This window comes from Oryctolagus cuniculus, chromosome 7, assembly GCF_051225735.1.
Source record: "Oryctolagus cuniculus isolate XC-2025 breed Fujian yellow rabbit chromosome 7, ASM5122573v1, whole genome shotgun sequence".
Classification (NCBI taxonomy): Eukaryota; Metazoa; Chordata; class Mammalia; order Lagomorpha; family Leporidae; genus Oryctolagus; species Oryctolagus cuniculus.
Window position 1 is genome coordinate 132,748,624 of NC_142873.1, and position 22,478 is coordinate 132,771,101.

At 53.4% G+C, this 22,478-nt stretch overlaps 1 protein-coding gene across 8 annotated transcripts in view; it reads right to left on the reverse strand.

Annotated features, from left to right (window-relative positions):
- The window catches only part of CTPS1 (CTP synthase 1), a 26,951-nt gene extending 11,775 nt beyond the window's left edge, over positions 1-15,176 (reverse strand). For 2 of the 8 annotated variants that reach the window (XM_051857893.3, XM_051857892.3), the window contains exons 1-7: positions 15,011-15,175; positions 11,489-11,667; positions 8,423-8,593; positions 5,651-5,751; positions 4,866-4,982; positions 2,545-2,628; positions 2,042-2,122 (exon numbers count right to left, since the gene is read on the reverse strand). In XM_051857893.3, the coding sequence (XP_051713853.1) occupies positions 2,042-2,122; positions 2,545-2,628; positions 4,866-4,982; positions 5,651-5,751; positions 8,423-8,593; positions 11,489-11,654 (720 nt within the window). In that variant the 5' untranslated portion in view covers positions 11,655-11,667; positions 15,011-15,175. Of the gene's footprint in view, positions 1-2,041; positions 2,123-2,544; positions 2,629-4,865; positions 4,983-5,650; positions 5,752-6,186; positions 6,370-6,740; positions 6,898-6,968; positions 7,137-7,575; positions 7,725-8,422; positions 8,594-8,907; positions 9,334-11,488; positions 11,668-15,010 lie in introns of those variants that run through there. The other 6 variants (XM_089300897.1, XM_089300895.1, XM_089300898.1 and 3 more) reach the window with 6 other exon arrangements.
- Positions 15,177-22,478: the final 7,302 nt, after the last annotated feature.

Sequence of the window (22,478 nt, forward strand, 5' to 3'; positions counted from 1 at the left end):
AATAGGGCTGCAATCACTGGATATTCATATCCAAAAGATGTATTCCAACCCTTACTTACTATTATACATAGAAATGAATTCAAAATGTATCCTGTAGGGGCCGACGCTGTGGTGCAAGGGGTTAACGCCCTGGCCTGAAGCGCTGGCATCCCATGTGGCACCGGTTCTAGTCCCAGCTGCTCCACTTCCTATCTATCCAGCTTTCTGGTATGGCCTGGGAAAGCAGTAGAAGATGGCCCAAGTCCTTGGGCCCCTGCACCCATGTGGGAGACCTGGAAGAAGCTCCTGGCTCCTGGCTTCGGACTGGCGCAGCTCCGGTGGTTGTGGCCATCTGGGGAGTAAACCAGCAGACGGAAGACTGACTTTCTCTCTCTCTCTCTGTCTCTCCTCTGTGTAACTCTGACTTTCAAATAAATAAATATATCTTCAAAAAAAAAGAGTATCCTGTAGACCTAAAATTATAAAACCTCTTTTTTTTTTTTAATTTAATTATTGGGCCGGTGCTGTGGCGCAGCAGGTAAAGCCGTCTACAGTGCAGGCATCCCATATGGGCATCAGTTTGAGTCCCAGCTGCTCCATGGGAAGGCAGTGGAAGATGGCCAAGTCCCTGAGCCTCTGCACCCGTATGGGAGATCCAGAAGAAGCTCCTGGCTTCAGATCAGAACAACTCTGGCCATTGAAGCCAACAGGAGAGTGAACCAGCGGATGGAAGACCCCTTTCCCTCTTTTTTGAAAAAACTCAGGTCTTAAGCAAAAGGTCTAATGAATTTAAATATGGAAATAACATTTTTAATAGTAAATTTTTCAAATAAATTAATTTATTTGAGAGACAAAGCTCCTATCCACTGATTCACTGCCCAAGTGCCTCCAACAGCCAGATCAGGGCCAGGCAGAAGCTGGGAGCTGGGGATGCCATCCAGGTCTCCCACACAGGTGGCAGGAACTCAACTACTGGAGCCACCACTGCTGTCCCCACGGTCTGTACCAGCAGAAAGTTAGAGTCGGCAGCCAGATCCTGCTACCAAAACCAGGTACTCCAACGTAGGCCACAGGCCACACATCCTTCCTAACAGAGTCTAATTTCAATGACAGCCTGAACTTCTATAGAATTAGATTCCTTTCATTTGATAGAACAGAATTATCTCAAATAAAGTGCATGAAAAAGGGCTGTTGGGAACACTGAAATTACTCTTGTTCCACACATTCAGTATGAAGCACAATCCCTACGCTGGAGTTCCCAGCTCAGAATTCACACACAGGAGCCCTGATGCCAGGCCTCAGGTGACACTTGAGCCAGCTCAGAAAGGATGGCTACCTCTGTAATGGTCAAGGGCTTCCTCTGTTCTGTTCATGCCAATGTCAGGCCGGTGACTCCGTACTCCTCATGGCCAATCTGTAATCATAATTCTAAGAGAATGGCGCCTACTTCAACCTGGGCTTCCTTCGCCCCTCCAGGCCAGCTGGGCTCTCCTGCTCAGTCTCCTGATCCGGAAAGCATCTGGTCACCAACAGCACAACCTCACTCTCAAAGTCCTTAACCTCAACTCCTCTCTGCTCTGCTTCCGCCACACAGGATCCAAGCCAGTTTCCGGTCCTCACCACCGGAATTTCTGTACTAGGTCCATTACCTAGCCCACAGGTTCCAAACGGCGCACCCCTGTCCCACAGGCACAGCAACAGCAAGACAGAGTTGTGTGGGTGCCTGTAACACCCTAGACCCCAAGCACCAGAAACACAAGGCCAAGGACAGTGCTCCTTGCCCTCCAGCGGCTCAGGGTCTGAAGGAGGCAAACAGAGACAAGGACTCACACCCACACCGTCCCCTGGGGGCCCAGGACAGGCCCACCCCAGCATGTGTGAGACACACGGAGCCCAGAAAAGGAAACCACCGTGTCCTCGCCAGACCGAGGGGCGGAGTGCCCAGGGGACACCAACTGCCGACAACGGGCCAGTGTGCCCTTCCTGTGACGCAACCACAAGCCTTGTCCCACTCTCAGAGGCTTGAGGAGCAGCGGAAGCCACACATGACTTACGCACTTACCTGTTCAGGTTCCACATGGCAGAACATGGATATTTTCTCCTTCACTGATGTGTCAAGAGGATTTGAGCACCTGCACACAACCTGGCAGGAAACAAGGACCGGGTCACAAACAGGAGACTTTTCTCTTACTGAAGCTGCCACTGACGTCACACTGTTAAGCTGGAGCAGAAGTTACAACCCGTGCAAACACTGCTCCATTTTCAAACGGGAATTCTAAACTCCCACGCGGGGGAGCAAGCAGACAGATTAACGAGCCACCAGAGTTGGCTGGGGTTCTTCTCCTTGATTAACGAGAACCAAGGGGAAAAACAGACCCCACTGAAGCCAGGCAGGAAGGTCCTGCAAACTCTGACCCCAGTCCTTTGCTCCACCAGCTCCCACCAGAGGCAGGCCAGGAAGACAAAGGTCTCGTCTGCCAGCCCATGCCCGTGCCCAGGCCTGGAGGAGTGACCTCAACCGAACCTAAAAAGTCACAAGCAAAGCAGGACGGCAGAAGCGCTTACCAGGTCGGGCGAAAGGCCAAGTCCCCTCAGCTCCCGAACACTGTTTTGAGTGGGTTTAGTCTTCTGTTCCCCTGTTGAACTTGGCTGTTTCACAAAGCAAAGCAAAAGTTAGTTTTTCTACAGTGAACGAATTTCCAGGTACAACTCTTCCCTGGACCTCTCTGCACAGGGAAAGAATGTAATCACAATCGTTACCGCTGTCAGTGACACAGGCTAGCGTCAGACACCCTTCCTAGAGAACAGCGCTCCCAGCCTCATCTGCCCTCTCCCACGCCTTACCCGGTCCTGCCAGGATGTTTTAGCGCTGCTTCTTGACATTTACTTTGAGGCATTTTCTTTGGATTTCCCCATGAAATGAGGATCGCTGCCCTCTTCCTGTGCCTGCAGGCTCCTCAAGGTGCACACCTTCGAGTACTTAAATACTGGCCACACTTAGCCCATGTGCCATACCCTTCCCTTCTGTACTTCATTATCTGCATTCTCCCACACCTCACAGACTTGCCAGGGTGGAATTCCAGGTTGGAAATCCTTTTCCCTTAGAAGTGTCAATGAAAGAGCTTTGCTGTTTTTAGGCCAACACTATAGCTGTCTTTCATTTATTTTTTAAGGATTTGTTTATTTGAAAGGTAGAGTTAGAGAGAGAGGAGAAAGGAGACAGAGAGTCTTCTATCCATTAGTTCACTCCCCAAATGGCCACAAAGGCCAGGGCTGGGCCAGACAGAAGCTGGGAGCTTCTTCAGGTCCCCTGCAGGTAGCAGGGGCCCAAACACTTGGGCCATCTTCCACTGCTTTCCCAGCCCATCAGCTGGGAGGTGGATCAGAAGCTGCTGGGACTCGAACCAGTGACTACACAGGTTGCTGGCATTGCTGGCAGTGGCTTTCACTGCTACGCCACAGCCTGGCATCTTCCATTTCTTTAAGAATTTCTGCCCCATTATCCTCAATCTTCATAACATTGTGCCTTGGTGGGGGCCATTTGTCACCCAATATGCTGGGCATGCAGTGGGCTCCTAAAGCCCAAAAACTCCTGTCCAGAGATGCCACTGAACTGTTCAGAACAGGGACCGGAAAACTATCTATAGAGGGTCCAATGACAGACATCTCAGGGTCCGTGGCCCCTGTTCTCTGTCCCAACTTCCACCCCAATTATGCTAGCACAGAAGCAGCCATAGACAACACATAAACAAAAGGACGTGACTAATTCCACAAAACTCCATCTTCAAAAACAGCTGGCTGGCCACGCCAGCCCGCGGCCGAGGTCTACCGGCCCGATTCAGGTAGCACTTCCCTCTCTGCTTCTCGCATCCCCTGGAAATCCTGTTATTTGGATGTTAGACCTCCTGGACTGCTCCTCTTCTTTACCTTTTCTTTCCTATTTTCTTTCTCTTGGCCTTCCTAGTCGACTTTCCTTCTCTCGTGTTTCCATTTCTGCTACCCAGTTCTCAACTTGCAAGGCTCTCCTGTTCTGCGCATCTTCCCTCCTGCGGCACACCCCGAGCTTCCCCTCGTCGGTTCTCGGGGCGCATTACTGACAGGCTGGCTGGGGGCTGCCCGCGGGGGCTCGGTTCCCTCGGTCCCCTTCTCCCTGCAGTTTGCTCTCTCATACAGCAGGTGCTTTCTCCAAATGTATGGGATCACAGCCACCCGGAAGTTCCGTGTGAGTGGACAGGCCGGTCACTGGGGTGCCCTGGAGGCTGTGTCTTCTCTTGTGGGCTTGCCACCCCAGAGAAGAGGGCTCCCCCACGCCCACGGAAGGGCCCAGCCCCGTTGACAGCCCTGGCAGGCAAGCCTTTCCATAGCGCGTCACGCCACCTGCGCGCCGCGTTCTCGTGTCTGCCCAGATGCCCTCTCCAGAGCCTGCCGGCCTCTGCCAGGGGCCGGGGCTGACGCCCACCTGCGCACATCAGGGAAGGAGTGGGGCCCCCTCTTCGGGCCTGACACCACCCCTTGCTGGCCGCTGGAGATTCTGCTGCCTGCTCCTCTGCTCAGGCCCAGGCAGCTTCCTGATTTTTGTTCCTCTGGACTTCCCCCCCAGGGTACTTGTGGATTTTTCTTTAAAATAGAGCCCTTTACTCTGGTTTTATCGTGAACGCGTAGTAAAGAAAACCGTGTATCCTCATCCCACCATCTTCAACAGCCAACTGTCCTGATGAATTTCTCAAATGTCTTCCAATTCATCTTTTCAAAAAGATTGAAATTCACAAGCAGCCCTTTATTCTCTGCGACCTGCCCCTCCAGCATCGACAGCTGTTAGGGAATGATGAAAATCAGCCTTTTCCCCGCCGCTCCTTCTCCCCACAGCAAACCCTGGAACGCCTTACCTGAGGAACTAGGCTGACGTGAATGTTACAGAAGTTCTCCCTCTTGACCTTGAACTGGAACTGACGGAAGGCCTCGATGAAGGGCATGCTTTCTATATCCCCCACGGTCCCACCGAGCTGCAAGAAGAAGTTATTGCAGAGGCTCAGCACCAACCTGTCTCTGGTGGATTAGTTTGCTATCAGCTGCTCTGTCAGCTCGATTCAGTGACCAGAAAGAGTACGCTGTGGCCTCCCCATCCCTGTGAACCATCAACTAACAACAGTCAGACACAGCTTTGTGCCAAAAAGTCACTTTCGTGGACAGGCACCCACTGCCCAAGGCTATGATCTTTTCCCCCATTTCAACAAAAAGTCAGGGAGAGAGGTGCCAGGACTCCTGTGCGTGAGCGCCACGTCACCGTCGCACCAGCCATGCACACACTGCTGGAACTCCTGTCTTTGCAGGAACACTGAGCTCCAAGGGCAAGGATCAGCACAGCAGGAGCACAGAAACTGAGAGCAAACAAAGCACATCTGAGGAAGAATGTTCCAGCCCGCGGAGAGCACAAGGCTGCCAGCTTTCTCAAGAGACAGGTGAAGATGCATCACCACACTCACTGGCACGGGGACAGTCACGCTTTCTCCTGCATGGCCGTTCCACGTGACTATCACACCTGCTGCACTGCAACACGAGGCACCGACCATGAGAGGAAGGCCCAGGGCTCCCCTGGGAACTGTCTTCCCAGCTGTTGGCTGACTAGAGAGGCATGAGCACACTTGTTCATACATGCAGGAAGCACACCAACCTCAATGACACACACTTGAGGTTCAAGGCCATCTTCGTCCACAGGTATTAAGGCCTGTCTCATAACCCACTCCTGGATTGCATCTGTGATGTGAGGGACAACTAGGAAAGAGAAAAGAAATCTGTGACTCACACCTGACCATCAGCACTGCCTGAAGCAAACAGATTTACTGTTCAAATGAGCTGCTGCACCCTTGGCAGGCACACAGCGGAGAGGGGGCTTAAACACACGCACACTTTGGAGACAGGCCCCTTTAAATGACCTCAACACATCCTTGGGCTCACACCCCTGTGGGCTCCTTCCAGAATTCCAAGTTGTTGCTGGAAGCACTGCAAAACAGCAAGGCCAAGACTGAGGTCCTGAGCCACCCTGAGCACACAGTGCCCCATGCAGAGCCCAGCCGCGTGGCCACACGCCAACACAGGGATCACGTGGCCATCCGCACTGCTCACAGGCAAGGCTGAAGATGGGCACAGCACACCAGGGGGCTTTTCCAGGACAGACCCCCAGCCCCTGCTGCACCATCTGCAGGTTACCAATGGGTTGACAATCCAAAGCGACAGTGTGGCAGCAGGCCAAGGCACAGCTTCCGCAGTAAGAGCGGCTGATTCGAAGTTCAGTTCCGCCTCTTATTAGCTGTGATCATCAGACAAATCACAGACCTCCTCTTGGGCTTGTTTTCCCCATCTGTTACGTGGAGGCAAAAGCCTCTAGTTCCTGAAGTTGTGGAAATTTTATGGGCAACACCTGTACAATGCGCAGCGGCATGCCTGGCGTGCCAGTGCTCCAGGAATGCCAGTGACAGAGAACTCTTACTTTCCCACAGTGCTGGGCTCAGGCTGCAAGACCCAAGGGATGGAGATTTCCGTTTAACCCCAGATTACGGGAGTTATCCAGCAGTGCCCTGGGCACAAGGCTACTCACGATCGATTCCACACACAGCTGCGAAGGGGATCTTTTAAAAATGCCAATCAGAATTCATCACTCCAATATCTCAACCCTTCAGGGGCTTCCCGCTGCTTTGAGGAAAACCCAAGTGCTTTGCTGTGGCCTGAAGACCCTTGTAACCTGTTATGGTCATCTTACCCACCTCCAGCTGCCGCCCTTGACCGTGCCTCAGCCATGCTGGCCTCTGCACCCCCTGACCAGCCAAGCCCTTTGTAGCACTGGGCCTCCTCCTCCTCCTCCGCAGGCCCTGCCCCTCAGTTCAGATGGCCTCTTTCTTGGGACCACCTCCCCAAAGTGCCTTTCCCCCGTCACACTTTCCCTCCCAACTCCCTTCATCTCCTTCACAACCACAGGAAGGCCTCGGTGTCACCTGTCGGCTTTTGGCGCAGCCGCAGATAAGTTTCCTGAGGACTGGCCTCCCTGGTCTTGTTCTTCACATATTCCTGGCATCAGCAAGGCTCTGACCACAGTGAGCATTCAACAAACATTTGACAAATGATGACCGGAAGAATGCATTCGAGGCCCAGAACAACAAAACCTATGATGGAAATCATTTCAGCTCTGAGCTGCGCTGTGTCAGGATTTTGGGGAGTACCTCCCGACAACGGTCCTGAGGCTGCCTAATAACAGGAGAGAAAGCCCAGGATCCGGCTAGGAGAAGCAGACAGAGCCAGCTGTCTGTGTGACCCCTGGCTTTCAGGCCATTACAGTCTAAAGCCAAAAACCACTCTGCGGCAATCCCCCAAATCTGGGCTGCTGACATCATACCAGACCAGGGGTTTGCTAACCCCACGACTTCCACTTTTATTTACTTGTTTTTATTTTTATTTATTGAAAAGGAAGACAGAGATCTTCCATCTATTTGTTCATTCCCCAAATGCCTGCAATAGCCGAGGCTGGACCAGGTCGAAACCAGAAGCCAGGAACTCCACCCAGGTCTTCTTGGGTGGGAGGGAACTAAGCACTTAGGCAGTCACCTGCTGCTTCCTGAGGTACGCAGTAGCAGCAAGCTGGATCAGAAGCAGGGACGAGGCAGGGCTAAATCCCAGGCACTCCAATATGGGACGTAGGTGACCCAGACAGTGTTTGACCTGTCATGCCCAACACCTGCCCCAGGGAGCCGGCACCTGACAGCAGTTAAGACGGGACACCTGCATCCCATATTGCAGTGCCAGGTTCAACTCCGGCTCCACTTCCAATCCAGCCTCCTGCTAATGTGTACTTTGTGAAGCAGCAGGTAAGTGAACCAGCAGATGAAGACACCCCCCATCTTTCAAATCATCGAATAAACCTTACATATATATATATATTTTTAAATCCTACCCCTTTAAAAAAAGAAAATAAAAACCCTTTTTTAAAGTAGAATACTTGTCTCAAATGCATGACTGCAAAATCCCAAAATAGCAAACAGCTGTAAGTGAAGTTGCACTGGTAAAAGCTTGGGAGGACCCAGAAACCCATCCCACTTCTCAGACTCTGTTCCACTTATGGCACCAACAAACAGCCTGAAAACCAATGCACACAGCGGATGTTCACTTCCTTGTCACCGCCACACACAGGAAGTCGCAGATGCGCGGCCCCCAGCTGCCCTAATCAAGTTGCCTCCCCCTCCGCAGTCATCACTTGGCCGCCAGGAGACCAGCGCGGGCTCCATCCCCTGCCACCGCTGCACTAACAAGCCTCACTGTCATCTTCAGAGCAGCGATGGACGCCAACAGAAAGCACGTATCAGAAGCAATACCCTGACAGTTTCAGGCTGAAATTATGCAAAAAGCGAATTTCAGACTTGAGAGGGTAACGCCGTGCAGGCGACCGCAGTGCTACCTTGGACGGTTTTCCCCAGGTAGTCTCCTTTGCGCTCCTTGTTGATGACATACTGGTAGATCTTGCCCGTGGTCAGGTTGTTGTCCTTGGTGAGGCGGATGTCCAGGAAGCGTTCGTAGTTACCCAGGTCCAGGTCTACCTCCCCACCATCATCCAGCACGAAGACCTCGCCTGCAGGGAAGAGGAAAACGTTTGGCCAAGTAGGAAACAACACGCTTCAGGGCACAGCTGGCCTCCTGGAAGACGAAGGCAGCGCCATGCTGCCAGCCAGCGGCGAACCGTCCGCCAGGGAGCTATAAAATGGCCCGGAGCGCTGGGGAGGCGTGGGGCTTTGCAACACAACGGCATCTGCTGCTGGGGGAAGGAGAACTCCTGGGAAATCTAACTGGGCAGAACAAGGCGGTTTTTTTATTACACACATTTTCCACAAACTTTTCGAAGACTCCTCGTGTAATTCAAACTTTTGTGCACCGAGATAAACTTACCTTTCACTCCTATTTTTTACAAACTTTGTGCAGTGCCCTTCTGTAGATGTCTGCATATGAAGGGTGTGTGGATGGGAAGATCACCCCTGCCCCACACTTCGGTTCCAGTTCCCCCATTCCCTTCACACCGTGCCCTGCAGCTTCACTCTGGAAACTGCCCAGAACGGCTCACTCCTAGCATGGCAACAGGAAACAAGCTCACAGACCACGCGCTCCCTCAGGGAGCGCCCAGCCCTGGCCGGCTCCAGCAGGCCGGTTCTCCCACCGCTGCAGCCTGTGGGGAGCAACTCGGACTAGACTGTTACTGGAATTAAGACTTATTCTATGCATCTGCTCTCCCACAATATGGCGCTGGGAGAGGAGTAAACAGCTTCTACACAGCTGCCTCTCACCAACTTGACAAGCTGCAGGACCTGCTCCTGATTGGAGGAGAGCAGCGTACTCGGCGTGTGGGTAGCAGAGTTGGGATTGGTGGAAGAGGACTATAAAGGAGGAGAGAGACAACATGCACCAGGAACATCTATCTGAAGGAACACCTGAGCAGCCCCCGAGAGGGCCGGCCGGCGGTGTGCCGCTCCCCCACGGAAGTGGGGAAAGTGGCAGGGGGAACCGCCCTTCCATGGAGGTGGAAGGGACGGTAGCCAACCCAGGAAGAACCAGCAGCAAACCCGGGGAAGGCCGAGCAGACAAAAGAACAGCGCAGGGTCCTGTGTCGCTCCTCCGCGAAGAGGGGGAGCGACATAATGGTGCCGTGACTCGGATAGGAAACCTAGGCAGGGTTTAGTGTCGTTCCTCTGTGAAGAGGGGGAGCGACAGCAGCCGACACGAGGGCTCTGCATTAACCACTGCTATCCCTACAGATTTTACCTCAACATTGGAGGTTATCAGTATGAACGCAGAATGGCCGGCATCGCGGCTCACTAGCCTAATCCTCCGCCTGTGGCGCCGGCACCCCGGGTTCTAGTCCTGGTCGGGACGCCGGATTCTGTCCTGGTCGCTCCTCTTCCTGTCCAGCTCTCTGCTGTGGCCCGGGAGTGCAGTGGAGGATGGCCCAAGTGCTTGGGTCCTGCACCTGCATGGGAGACCAGGAGAAGCACCTGGCTCCTGGCTTCGGATCAGCACGGTGCGCCGGCTGCAACGGCCATTGGGGAGCGAACCAATGGAAAAAGGAAGACCTTTCTCTCTCTCTCACTGTCTAACTCTGCCTGTCAAAAAAAAAAAAAATGCAGAATGCCAAAACATTTTTTTTAAGATTTATTTATTTATTTGAAAGGCAGAGGGTTAGAGAGGCAGAGGCAGTGAGAGAAGAGAAGTCCTCCATCCGCTGGTTCACTCCCCAGATGGCCACAACGGCCAGAGCTGGGCTGATCCGAAGCCAGGAGCCAGGAGCTTCTTCCAGGTCTCTCACGCAAATGCAGGGACCCAAGGACTTGGGCCATCTTCTACTGCTTTCCCAGGCCATAGCAGAGCTGGATCGGAAGTGGAGCAGCCAGGAGTCAAACTGGCGCCCATACGAGATGCTGGCACTGCAGGCGATGGCTTTACCTGCTATGCCACAGGGCTGGCCCCAGAATGTTAAAACATTATCAGTGGGTTTTTCCAGTCTGTCATCCCCAGTTTTAAGCAACAAGTCTTTGAGGCCACTTGGTCACAGGCCACAACTGGTGGGCACTCAATCATGACAAAGAAATAAAAAACTGCCCCTCTCTTTACAGTGTCTATTTCTCACTCATCTCAAAAGTCCTCATTTTTATTTTTCAAATCCTGCTAGCAAAACAGCATCCCAAGCACCCCTGTGCTATCTGCATCCCGCACGGCAGTCACCTCCATGACAGGTTACCCACAGCTTCTCGAGGTTTGTTAAAAACAGCAGCTGTGGGCTCTACTAAGGGCGCCCTGGCTGCACTGACAAGTGTCGCTGGCAGCACCACTCTTGGAGGGGCACCTGCCATTACACTCGTGAACACCTTTCTCACCTTGAGCCAAACCTATTTTTTTTTTTTTTTTGACAGGTAAAGATATAGATAGTGAGAGAGAGAGACAGAAAGGTCTTCCTTCTGTTGGTTCACTCCCCAAATGGCCGCCACAGCCAGCACTGTGCTGATCCGAAGCCAGGAGCTTCTTCCTGGTCTCCCAAGCGGGTGCAGGAGCCCAAGCACATGGGCCATCCTCCACTGCCCTCCCGGGCCACACAAACCTAGCTCCTTACAACTTCCAAGCACCTGTCCAATTTTCCAAGATGGGGGGGAGGGGTCATAAAAACTAGCATTCTCCGTCTTTTCAAATGTTTCCATAAAGGTATAACGTCACCAGATGCCTCCTGTCGAGAGAAATACAAGCTTTCCTCCAGCCAGCAAGCAGTCATTTCTACCACAGAAACCTCTTCACTCAAATCACTACACTACCTGGTAAGACCTCTGCTTTCTCCTGTCCACGCAAGAAGAATCAGGGAACTCCAACACTAGGGACCTTTTCAGAAGGCAGGCAAAAGGTACACACGGATCCCAGGGCTGACAGTCTTCCACACACTATCCAATTAGTATAACTTGTTTTTACTTTTTAAGAAATGCATTTTGCTTACCGTGCTCATACGGAGAGAACGTTCCTGCGTCAATGTTAATGTAGGGGTCAATTTTAATGGACGTCACGTGTAGGCCGCACGACTTCAGTATTGTGCCCACACTGCTGGCAATGATTCCTTTTCCAATTCCTGATATCACCCCGCCAGTAACTAGAATGTACTTCATTTTACCTTTTGACCTGGAAGGACGAATTACAGACGAAATACGTTAACAAATCAAACTGATCTGGCCCTTCCAGCTAGGAGCCCTCTGGGAGCCTGAGTCTCCTCCCAAGTCACATGACTCTGGAAGGTTCTTGTCAGGTTTAAACAAGATCCTATCGAACGTTGCCTGGATCACTTGAATGGTATTAGTCAAAATATGAGCAGAGAAACAACTGCTATTCAAACACGGCTTTCACAAACCTTAAGAATCAACCTAATTTTATTAAACACAAAAACAGCTCGAAGCTGGCAGACAGAACGCTCTGCCCCAAATACGGGCTGACACCACTGCCAGACACTGGGATGTTAGCAGGTGCCTCGTGACTCCCTTACATGGGAAAACAGTTTTCAGTCTTGGAGAAGCACTCCAACTCTCCACGAAAGCAGCAACGTCTTCGGGTGCATTACAATGTATTGCAAAGACGACACAGGTCATGAGGGAAACCAGAAAGGAAAAAACAGCCACATTTAAAAGGAGTTGCAACTGAACAGAAGATTCTTTTAAAGACCTTTCTCTTCTGTATCTTTTTTTTTTTTTTTTTTTTGACAGGCAGAGTGGACAGTGAGAGAGAGAGAGACAGAGAGAAAGGTCTTCCTTTGCCGTTGGTTCACCCTCCAATGGCCGCCGCGGCCAGCGCACCGCGCTGATCCGGTGGCAGGAGCCAGGAGCCAGGTGCTTTTCCTGGTCTCCCATGGGGTGCAGGGCCCAAGCACCTGGGCCATCCTCCACTGCACTCCCTGGCCACAGCAGAGGGCTGGCCTGGAAGAGGGGCAACCGGGACAGAATCCGGCGCCCCGACCGGGACTAGAACCCGGTGTGCCGGCGCCGCTAGGCGGAGGATTAGCCTAGTGAGCCGCGGCGCCGGCCCTCTTCTGTATCTTAATAACAACTTGCTCCTAGCCAATCTCACCAGGTACTCCAGGATGAGAATGTGTGTGTCCCCTGGGAAGGACCTCAGAACACCCCACACACCTGGCAGGGAAACCAGATTCCATCCAAACAGCAGCAGGGCAGTGGTGGAGGAGTGAAGGACGGTAGGTGGGTGAGGAGCGCAGAGAGAGCACTTGCATGAAGACAGCACAGGAGTAAGGAGAGGACGTCTCCCCAGAGAGGACGTATCACCAGCCCCTGCTTCGGAGGCTCCGAAACACCATGCGGCCAGCAAAGCCAAATTCCACCAAAGTAAGAAACTTAACCCCTGGGCGGCGGAGAATGCTTGCTTTGGCATGGGCAGGGCATTTTCCTCCTCCTGAGCGACCCATGTGAAGCCAAATGACAGCAAAAATAAGCTAAGAACTAAGCAGGAAAAGGGGGTTCTGCTTGAAGCATTCCCCTGCCCACACCTGGCATGGAAGCAGGATGCTCAGGACGTCCCCCCCCACCCCGGGGTAAGGAAGACACCGTCCTGCCCTCCTGGCCTCTGCTACAGCATTTCCAAAAGCACCCTTCCTGATTTCCACAAAATACACATGAGATTTCCAAAAGGGGTTTTACGAACAGATAAACCAAACAAATGCTGGCTAAACCAAGTCATTTGGTTTCTTTCACGCAAGACCTCGGGATGCCTTTAATAAATCATGTGCACTGTGACCTGCCCAAAGGGATATACAGGACACAGCCTCCCCCAAACTCATCCGACCCCAAGGCCCTCCTCCTCTGGGGGAAACGCTACTCGGAGGTCCCCGGGCAGTGGAACAGGTCCTTCCTGACACCTGAACCCCACCGAGGCCGCTTTTCAGACCCGCCCAAGCCAGACAGATCCCCTACTAACACGGCACCCTGGTCTCGTTAGCTGAATTTCCTAAGTTCCTAGAAATTCTTTGGCTCTGGTTATGGCTGCAACATGGATTCTCTTCTACAGAACACGCATCTCAACCATCTGCATTCCATGTGTCCCGACTGCCCTGAATGGACTTAACCCCTCCTTTAGGTCTCCCCGGCTTTCTCCCTCTGCAAGGTCAACTACTTCTCCGGCCAACAGAGACCAAATGGGGGCCAAGAGGGCTGGGTCCACTTGGAGACCACCTACTATGGGGGCCACTACACGGGGCACCTTGGGGACCATCAAAATTCACGATTTGAACTTCTATCCCAAGCGGCTGGCAGTCCAGCCGGAAAGGCTAAATATTTACAAACAAGACCCCGTGACAGCAGGAAGCAGAGGGCCAACATCTGAAGGCTATAAAAGGGGGAGAAGACAGCAGGAAGCCTTCAGAGACCCAGGCAAAGCACGGGTCAGAGGGATGGCCCGGGGCCGGGAGGATCCCAGCTGCTCCAGTCTTGCACACCAGAATGGGCAGAGGCCCTGAGGGCAGGGCTGCCCGACACGGAGCGGGCCCGGGGCATCTCTCAGTCAACAGAGGTGGGGCCCAGATAAGCGTGCGGGGAAGGGGTAAGATAGGCAAGGGACCAAACCGTATGCAAACTTAAAGGCCCAATCTTTACTTTCTTCCAGAAGAGATGGGAAGGTTTTCAAGCACAGAAATCAAGGTGCATCCGAGGGATTCCGCGAAGAGGTGGGGGAGGGAGAGTAGAGCCGATTTTCTATCTTGTTATTGTTTTGCTTCCCTGAAGTTATGGGGGTCGAGTCCCGGCCCCAGCTCCGTGATCAGAGACCTGAGTCACGTCAGCAGGGCCGCCCGGGTCAGACCCCATGGGGTGGCGCTGGGCCGCCGACAGCTCGGGATGGCTATGAGCGTGGCCGTGCGGGCGGCCCGGCGAGCCCAGAGGCCCCTTCTCCCAGGGGTCGGGACTTCTCCGCGGCCCGTGCACGGAGGAGCTGCGGGGCCGACGCCAGGCGGCCAGGCCCATCCCCCAGCGCGGAGGGCAGCCTCGGACCCAGAACCCCAGCCCGGGGCGGCCACGCCCGAGCTCTGAGGCCGCAGGACCCCGGCAGCAAAGGGAGCGGCGGCGCGGGCTTTCTCGAGGACTGCTGAGGCGGAGGGGGAGGGGGCTCCACATCTCTACAACCCTCTCCACCCCACGAGCCAGGCCGGCGAACATGGCGCAGCCGGACGCCGCAGCGCCAGCCCTCCAGCCCCTACGGCCACCCCACGCCGCGGCCGACCCCTCTCCACCCGGCGGCGCCCGGCCACGCGGCCCGCGCGCGGGAGCCGGCACCTCGCCGGCCTGAGCCGCCCGCCCCACGCCCGTTAGGTACGCAGGCCATTGGGCAGGACGCCGGGCCACTCGGCCCTGATTGGTGGAAAGCGGAGTCTGTCACCGCGGCAGCGGGGCCATCCCCCTCCGGGCTCCGCTCGCGCCGCCGGCTCCTGCCCAGGAAAACAGTTCCCCCTGGGATCCCGTAGGCAGCCTACCTGGGGCCGGCTTCTGATCCTCCCGTCAGGACAGAGCCAGGCCGGAGACGCACACTCTAAGTCCCGGCAGCCAGTGACCGACCCCGGCCGCATGCGCCCGGCAGTCTTTCTCGGAGGCGGGCCCTCGGCGCTGCGCACGCAGAGGGCGGGGGCGGGGCGGGCCTTGAGCTCACGGGGCGGGGCTCGAATGCGCAGGCGCCACACGGACGCCGCTGCCCAAGAGTTTGGGGTTCGAGACCCGGCACGCGGGGGTGTGTCTGCCTCTCGGCGTTTGTCTCAAAGGGTGGTCCGAGGTTCTTTTCTTGAGGGGGCGGACGCCACTCTGTGACTCACGCTTCCCCTTGGGGCTGCAGGCCAGACCCATCTGATGGCCTCTCAGCTGCGACCATGCGAGTTCCTGTGGTGCCGGCCCTTTCCTCCCGCCGGGCCTCTGGGCCGAGAGACGCCGGTGATTTAACCCCCGGCTTCTGAGGGAGAAGTCCCGGGGAGCAGCTCGGCCCTGGCTCCTCGACTGCCTCCCTCGGTCCCACCTGCGTGTGCCCCAACGGCAGCCACCTTGGCAGGACTGGGGTCCCTGCCGGGTTTCATCAGGGCCTCTCCCCTGCGCACCACCTGCGTGCCACGTGCTCGCCGGGCACTAGGGGGCCCTGCCTTTCACTAGAATCTTCGGTGCCTGACCTTGAAGTGGCTGGGCCCAGGGCGTGCGCGCCCAGCGGAGCGTGAGGGAGGCTTCTTCCCATCCCCGGAGCCCCAAACACTGGCCTTGAACCTGAGACCCAAGTTTCCTGACAAAGAGCTGGCGAGGCTGCCGGGGCCACGGAGTGCGCAGCGCTCTGGACCAAGCTGCGGGCTTCCTCCTACGAACAGTGGAAAGCGCAAGGAGCTTTTGAACAGAAAGGAATTTGTGGGCACGGTTCATGTTTTTCCCCAGACACTATCCAGAGGTATTCACGGAAAATCGGTCTCTCCCCTCTGCGCCCCCGGTATCCCTGTTCTCTTCCCGGAAGCCAGTCGTCACAAGTTCACATCTATCTTCATTGAGGGAGTTAAAGAAAAGGTGCGTCGTGATTAGATTTGTGTTTCGGAAAATTCACTCAACAGACAGATTCCGGACAGCCAGTGAGGAGACTTCCAGCTCCTTCCAAACCCGGATCCCACTGCTCCTACCCCGCCGATCTGCCCAAAGTGCGCTGAGCTCCAAGTCTAAACACTGGTGTGTGTTTGGGGGTGCTCTCACGGGCGCGCATTCTCTCAAGAAGCATTTAGTGTTTGTGAAAGCACCTGTAACAGGGGACACTGCGTGTCGGGGTCTAAAGTCCGAGGCCGGCCCCTGACCAGCAGGGACAGCACAGGCACTCCCCAGCAAGGCGAACGGGAAGGGAAGGTCGACGGGTGATGAACACACCACAAGCACCCGTGAGTTCCGCCCAAGCAGGAACCACTTCATTGCAGAACACAGGCTTATAAAGCTTACGAAGGACATGCGCAGTAGGGGAGCCAAGCAGAGAAAAGGTCACGCATGCGCGGGTGGACCACGCACAGGGGCACCTTAAGCAAAGTATAGGGATCATGCACTGTCCACGTGTCCGGAACCAAAGCGGACCTCTTCCTACCGGTGGTCTGATCTTACTTAGCTTCACCGCTGCAGCCGCAGACATGCCCCTCGAATACCTGCCAGGCGCCATGTTGAAATGGAGATTTTAGGCAATACCCAACACTGTGGACACATACCCGAACTTGCCAACAGAATGAAGATGCCACGGAGACAGAAAACAAGCCATTCCGCCTGCCACGCTTCTTTAAGAGCCCATCACAGCCGCTCCTCTTCCCTCAAGCCTCTCCCATCGCCTCCCCACACTCTCTCAGCCACTGGTCTTGCCTCCTGTTTCGCTGAGGAGCTAGAAGCCACCAGGATACCTTCCAGATCCACCAGCCTGCTTTATCTGTGCCCACAAAGCTGCTGTGCCTTGTCTCCCCGTGCAGAGGACAAACTGCCCACTCTGCTGGAGGGGAGCCTCCTCCTGGCACCAAGTGTATCTCCTGAACCAAGCCAACCATGTCCCGGCGAGGAGCTCTCCCGCCCTGCCTCGTTGATCTCCCCCTCTCTGCTACGTGGTTTCCCTGGGTGTGACGCAAACCTGCAGCAATTGTCCCGTCTGAAAAACAGAACCCTCGCCTTGACTCTGCCTCATTCTCTGGCGACACCTCCATCTCGTTCACTTTCCGTCACCACTCCTGAAACACGTTGTTTGTGCTGGCTCTCTCCAATCCCTTCCCTCCCTCTTGAATTCCTTCCCGTGAGGCTCACGTGGTTGCCCTGAAAGTAGTCTTGTCCAAGATGAAGCTCCGCGTCTTCAGACCCCTTCCCTGGACCTCAGCCTGGACGTCCATCACTCATGTCTGTTCACAAGTCCCAGACAAAGAAACTAGAGTGCCTGGGTACATGGCATGGGTGCACGTGTGCACACCTGTGTGTGCATTATTTGCATATTTCAGCCACTCTTTTCCCCACCTTAGGCTTGGTCTCCCTGTGTGATTCTGGGTATAGCCATCCTGTCCCCAGAACCTACCACCAACTGACCATTTCCGTAAGAGCATTTATCACAGCTGGCCCCTCCCATTCCTGGCTTCTACGAAGGTGCCGTCAGTTACTTCCTGGTTTGGCGGCCTTTCCTTCTGGGTCTTCCTTCCTGGACCCTCTTCTTGTTCCTCGTCCTGGTCTTTGAACGTTGCTGTGCGCCGCACGTCTCAGTCCTAACCTCTGAGCTCATCATCACTGTAATACACTTGAACTACCATCAGTACTCTGACAACTCCAGAATTTGAATTCCCAGCCTGGTCTGCTCTCCCGAACTCTTAAGTGCAGGCCCTTCTGTTACACTGGCCCTGACATTGGCTAGGTCCCTTGTCTTTAGACAGGATAACTCTGCAATCGCCATTCAGGTTGTAGACCTGCCCATGGGATCTGACTGAGGCAAACCTCTTGACAAAGGCCGTGTAGTCAGTGTGGCTTTGTGGGCCATGGTCTTGGTGGCAACTGCTCAACTCTGCCTTCATAGCACAAAAGTAGCCAGAGATAGTGAGAGATATTTTGTAAAGTAACTGTGGCTGTGCGTAAACAAGAATGAAATTCTTGTAGCAACTTGGATGGAATTGGAGAACATTATGTTAAATGAAATACGTCAGGCACAGCAAGACAAATACTGTATGTTTTCATATGAAGGTACTACAGAAAGTTCATGGGAAATGGGTTCAAGGAAAGCTTGGTGCAAAAAAAATTTTGAAATCCATGTATGGTTTTTTTCATAATACACATGTTTGTGAACTTTTGAAGACACTTCATATGCAAGGATTCCAAATTTTTTGCACTAAAATGACATCTTTTAACTTCATTTTCCCCTGGACTTTTTGAAGTACCCTCCTACGTGGGTGCTAAAAGGTGGATGTCACAGAAGTGAGAATAGAGGAGTGGCTACTGGGGCCTCGAAAGGCTATGGCGGTGGGGAGGGAGACAGAACAGTTAGTGCTGGGGTGCAGCCGGGTACGGAGAATAGCTCCTAGTGTTTCATAGCACAGTAGGATAACTTGGACAACAGTTCTTTGAATATGTCCAAGTAGCTAGTAGAGACAATTTTGAATGTTCCCAAGAGCAAAGCAATTATATATGTCTTCAGTGAAAGATACACCAGTTACCTGTTGGGATTGTTACACACGGTATACAAGTATTGAATGTCACCTTGTAAAGATGTACAATCACTGTGTGTCCATTAGATATTTTTAAAAAAACTTTCTTCCAATTAAACCCTAATTTACAGAAAAACAGATTGGGTCTGAAGGCCAAAGCTTGCCAGCCCCTGAGCCTAAATCTCTAATTTACGGAGCTTCTTCTGGGCCCTGTGCGCCTCCCTGAGAACATTCTTCCATCATCCATTACTCAAAACCCCACCTCAGGCCTCCCGCCTGCCCAGGGAAGTCACCTGAGACAGCGCCCCTCCCCCACGTCCCGAGGGACACCTGGGGCTTACCTGAGGCACTCACCACCCTGTGCTGGGACGCCTGTCTGCTTGTTTGCCTCCTTGGCACCAGACTGTCTCTCTAAGGTTACTGATCTTGTCCCTCAGTTTCCTTATCAGGTCTTGTTTACGTTTTAATAACCAGGGTCTAGTCTAATTCCCACTGCTAGCCTGTAATGCCAGTGCTGTCATCACGCTGTGTTACAGATGATGAGAGTGTAAGCGCCCCTCGGCAGGGGGCACACACAGGGAATGGAATCCTCTCCCTCTTCCCACCGTCACCAGATCTTCCCAGTGGCCTCCGTGCCAACGCTTCCTTGAGTCCTTTCTTTCACGCCGGTGCATTGTCAGAGAACTCTGGCATTCAGAGATGATCTGGGTGAGAAATGGGACCAAAGCAGCTGTGCTTTTTCCCTAATTAGGGCTATTAAGCCTAAAACAATGTTTTATTTCATTTTAAATACATACCTAAAGGGTAGCAAGTCCAAAAGGTAAAAACAAATAAATGCGCGGTAGAAACCCCCCTCACACTGGCTTGCGGTCACCTGTTTCCCTCCATGCTCTGTGTCTGTGCATGCGCCCCTTCGTACTGGTAGGTGCCCCTTCTTACTGGTTACACGAGGCCACTTCAAAAAGGCCGTGGGAAAGGAGAATTAAAATATGATTCTTCTGGTGCAAAAAAATTCGAAATTCAGCATACAAGGGGTGATCAAAAAGTTCAGGGAAAATGTGTATCATGAAAAAAATGCAGAGATTTCAAAATTGTTTGCATCAAAATAAACGTATCTTGGCCGGCGCTGTGGCTCACTAGGCTAATCCTCCGCCTGCGGCGCCAGCACCCCGGGTTCTAGTCCCGGTTCAGGGCGCCAGTCCTGTCCCGGTTGCTCCTCTTCCAGTCCAGCTCTCTGCTGTGGCCCGGGAGTGCAGTGGAGGATGGCCCAAGTGCTTGGGCCCCTGCACCCCATGGGAGACCAGGAGAAGCACCTGGCTCCTGGCTTCAGATCTGCACGACACTGGCCATAGTGGCCACTTGGGGGGTGAACCAACAGAAGGAAGACCTTTCTCTCTGTCTCTCTCTCTCACTGTCTAACTCTGCCTGTCAAAAAAAAAAAAAAAATCTTCCAGGCCAGCTCTCTGCTGTGGCCAGGGAGGGCAGTGGAGGATGGCCCAAGTACTTGGGCCCTGTACCCCATGGGAGACCAGGATAAGTACCTGGCTCCTGCCATCAGATCAGCGCGGTGCGCCGGCGCAGCGTGCTGTCCGTGGCGGCCATTGGAGGGTGAACCAACGGCAAAAGGAAGACCTTTCTCTCTGTCTCTCTCTCTCACTGTCCACTCTGCCTGTGAAAAAAAAAAAATCTTTTAATTCAGTTTTCCCACAAACTTTCTGAGGTGCCCTTATAAAGTATTTTAATGTGACTCTGTGAAATTGGATTCTTCTCACTTCAACCGGCTTCCTTTAATGATGTTATTTAGTGAATGAGTTGGCTATCACCTCAAGTTATTCAAGAAACGTGTAAAGCTGTGTGTGTGTGTGTGTGTGTGTGTGTGTGAGAGAGAGAGAGAGAGAGAGAGAGAGAGAGAGAATGTGAGAGAAAATGAGGGCAAGGAAAACCAGGCGTAGGGCTCTTCCCTTCCAGGTCTCTCCATTGCCTTCAGGTCCAGGTCAAAGCCACAGCCACACCGTGGTTGATGCGCCTGCGCAGCTGGCTTAGCTCCCTCCCCAAGTGAGTGGGCGCCCCTGCTCTGGCCACGTGGAGCTCTCTGTTCCCTGAACGTGGCGTCTGTAATGGTTCCCCACCGAGGGCCCGGCCTGTGTCTTACTCCTGCCACCGCTCAGCTTGGGCTTCCCTTCCCAGAGCGTTTTTTTCTGGACAGTCCCCCTCCCCCAGGTGGGGGTGAGCACTTCTCTCCTCCTCCTCTTGCTCTCTGGACCTCCTTGAGCGTAGCACTTTCCAAATTGTCTTTCAATAGCTCGTTTCTGCGTCCGAATCTGCCATTTGTCTGTAAGGTGAGGGCAGGACCCTGCTTGTCTCATTTGCTGTGGTGCCGGCATACAGTAGGCATTTGGTAAATATTTGTTCTGCAAATGAAAGAAATGAGTCAAGAAGTGATTGGATCACAATTGCTATGCCCTTTCTAGAGATGAGTCACAAATTTGGCTTTGAATTTCCTAGCAACTAAAGTGAAGTGGGTCCGTATAATCATGTGGAAAACAACAAGCGCCCAGCAGGAAGATCACCTCTTCAAATCACCCCTTGCTGACTCCCCGGGGCCCCTCACTGGCACCCCTAAGTCACCTCCAGTTTTCTGGGTGGCGTTTGTCCAGGCCAGACTGGATGAGGAGTAACTGGTTAATCCCGGATGCATGCCACGCGTGAGTGCACGCCAGCACCTCTCCTGTTGTGTGCGTGCAGCAGATGCTCAGTGAGTGTCTGTAAAATGACTTGAAAGGCCCATTGTTGCTGCTACTGAGATCCAACATCCATTTCTCCTCTGAGTCTTTCAGGAGTGGACACAGCACATACAGCGTAAGGCTGAATGGCTTCGGTCACACCCATACAACTGACCACGAGCAAGGGCCACGGGCCCATTCCTGCAGTGACTCTCGGGAGGGGCAGATGACAATGGGTCTAAGTGCAATTCAGACAGGACGCTTCTGCAGGGATCCAACAAGGTGCCAACAGGAGCCCCCCGGAGAGCCGTCCCACGTGGGCGACGTTATAAAGCGTCTCCGGCTGCGCCTCGGCAAAGGCTGTTCCCTAACCTGGGTGCCGGGTGGGTCTTGAGGGCAGTGCAGTCCGTACCACACTCCCTGAGAGGCACGTGGAGCGAAGCTGCTCTGAATGTCAAGCTAAATTCAAAGGCTTCGACATACACTTGGCCTTGGGGGCAAAATTCACGTCCACCTGAGGGTTAATGATGTCCTTGCTGCAGAACGTGAGCAATCTGGAAGAGACATCGGTCTCAGGCAGGGCCTATAATAATGCGTTGCTATCGTGTGTGGGCATGGGGATATTCAGACTCTGGTACTGGGCGGGGCAGAGTGATGGAATGAGAGAGAGAGAGAGAGAGAGAGGGAGAGAGAGAGAGGGAGAGAGAGAAAGTTGTTTTCTAAAAACATGTTCTCAAACACAAATAGGAAATCCTACTTGATACATGTACCATAGCTAATATCGCCACATAGTCTAGCTCAGGGTCAGTTCTGCTTTCTTGGATTTAACGATTTTGAATAAATTTACTTATGAACTAAATGTGACTTTGATTATAGCAGCCTTATGAGACTTGTAATGGAAATAAATGGGCAAATGAGAAAACAAGCACTTTTCAGATCACTTGTTCTTATTTTTTTTAAAGATTTTTTTTTTTATTTGAAAGAGTTACAGAGAGAGGTAGACAGAGAGAGAGAGGTCTTCCATTCACTGGTTCACTCCCCAGATGGCTGTAATGGCCGGA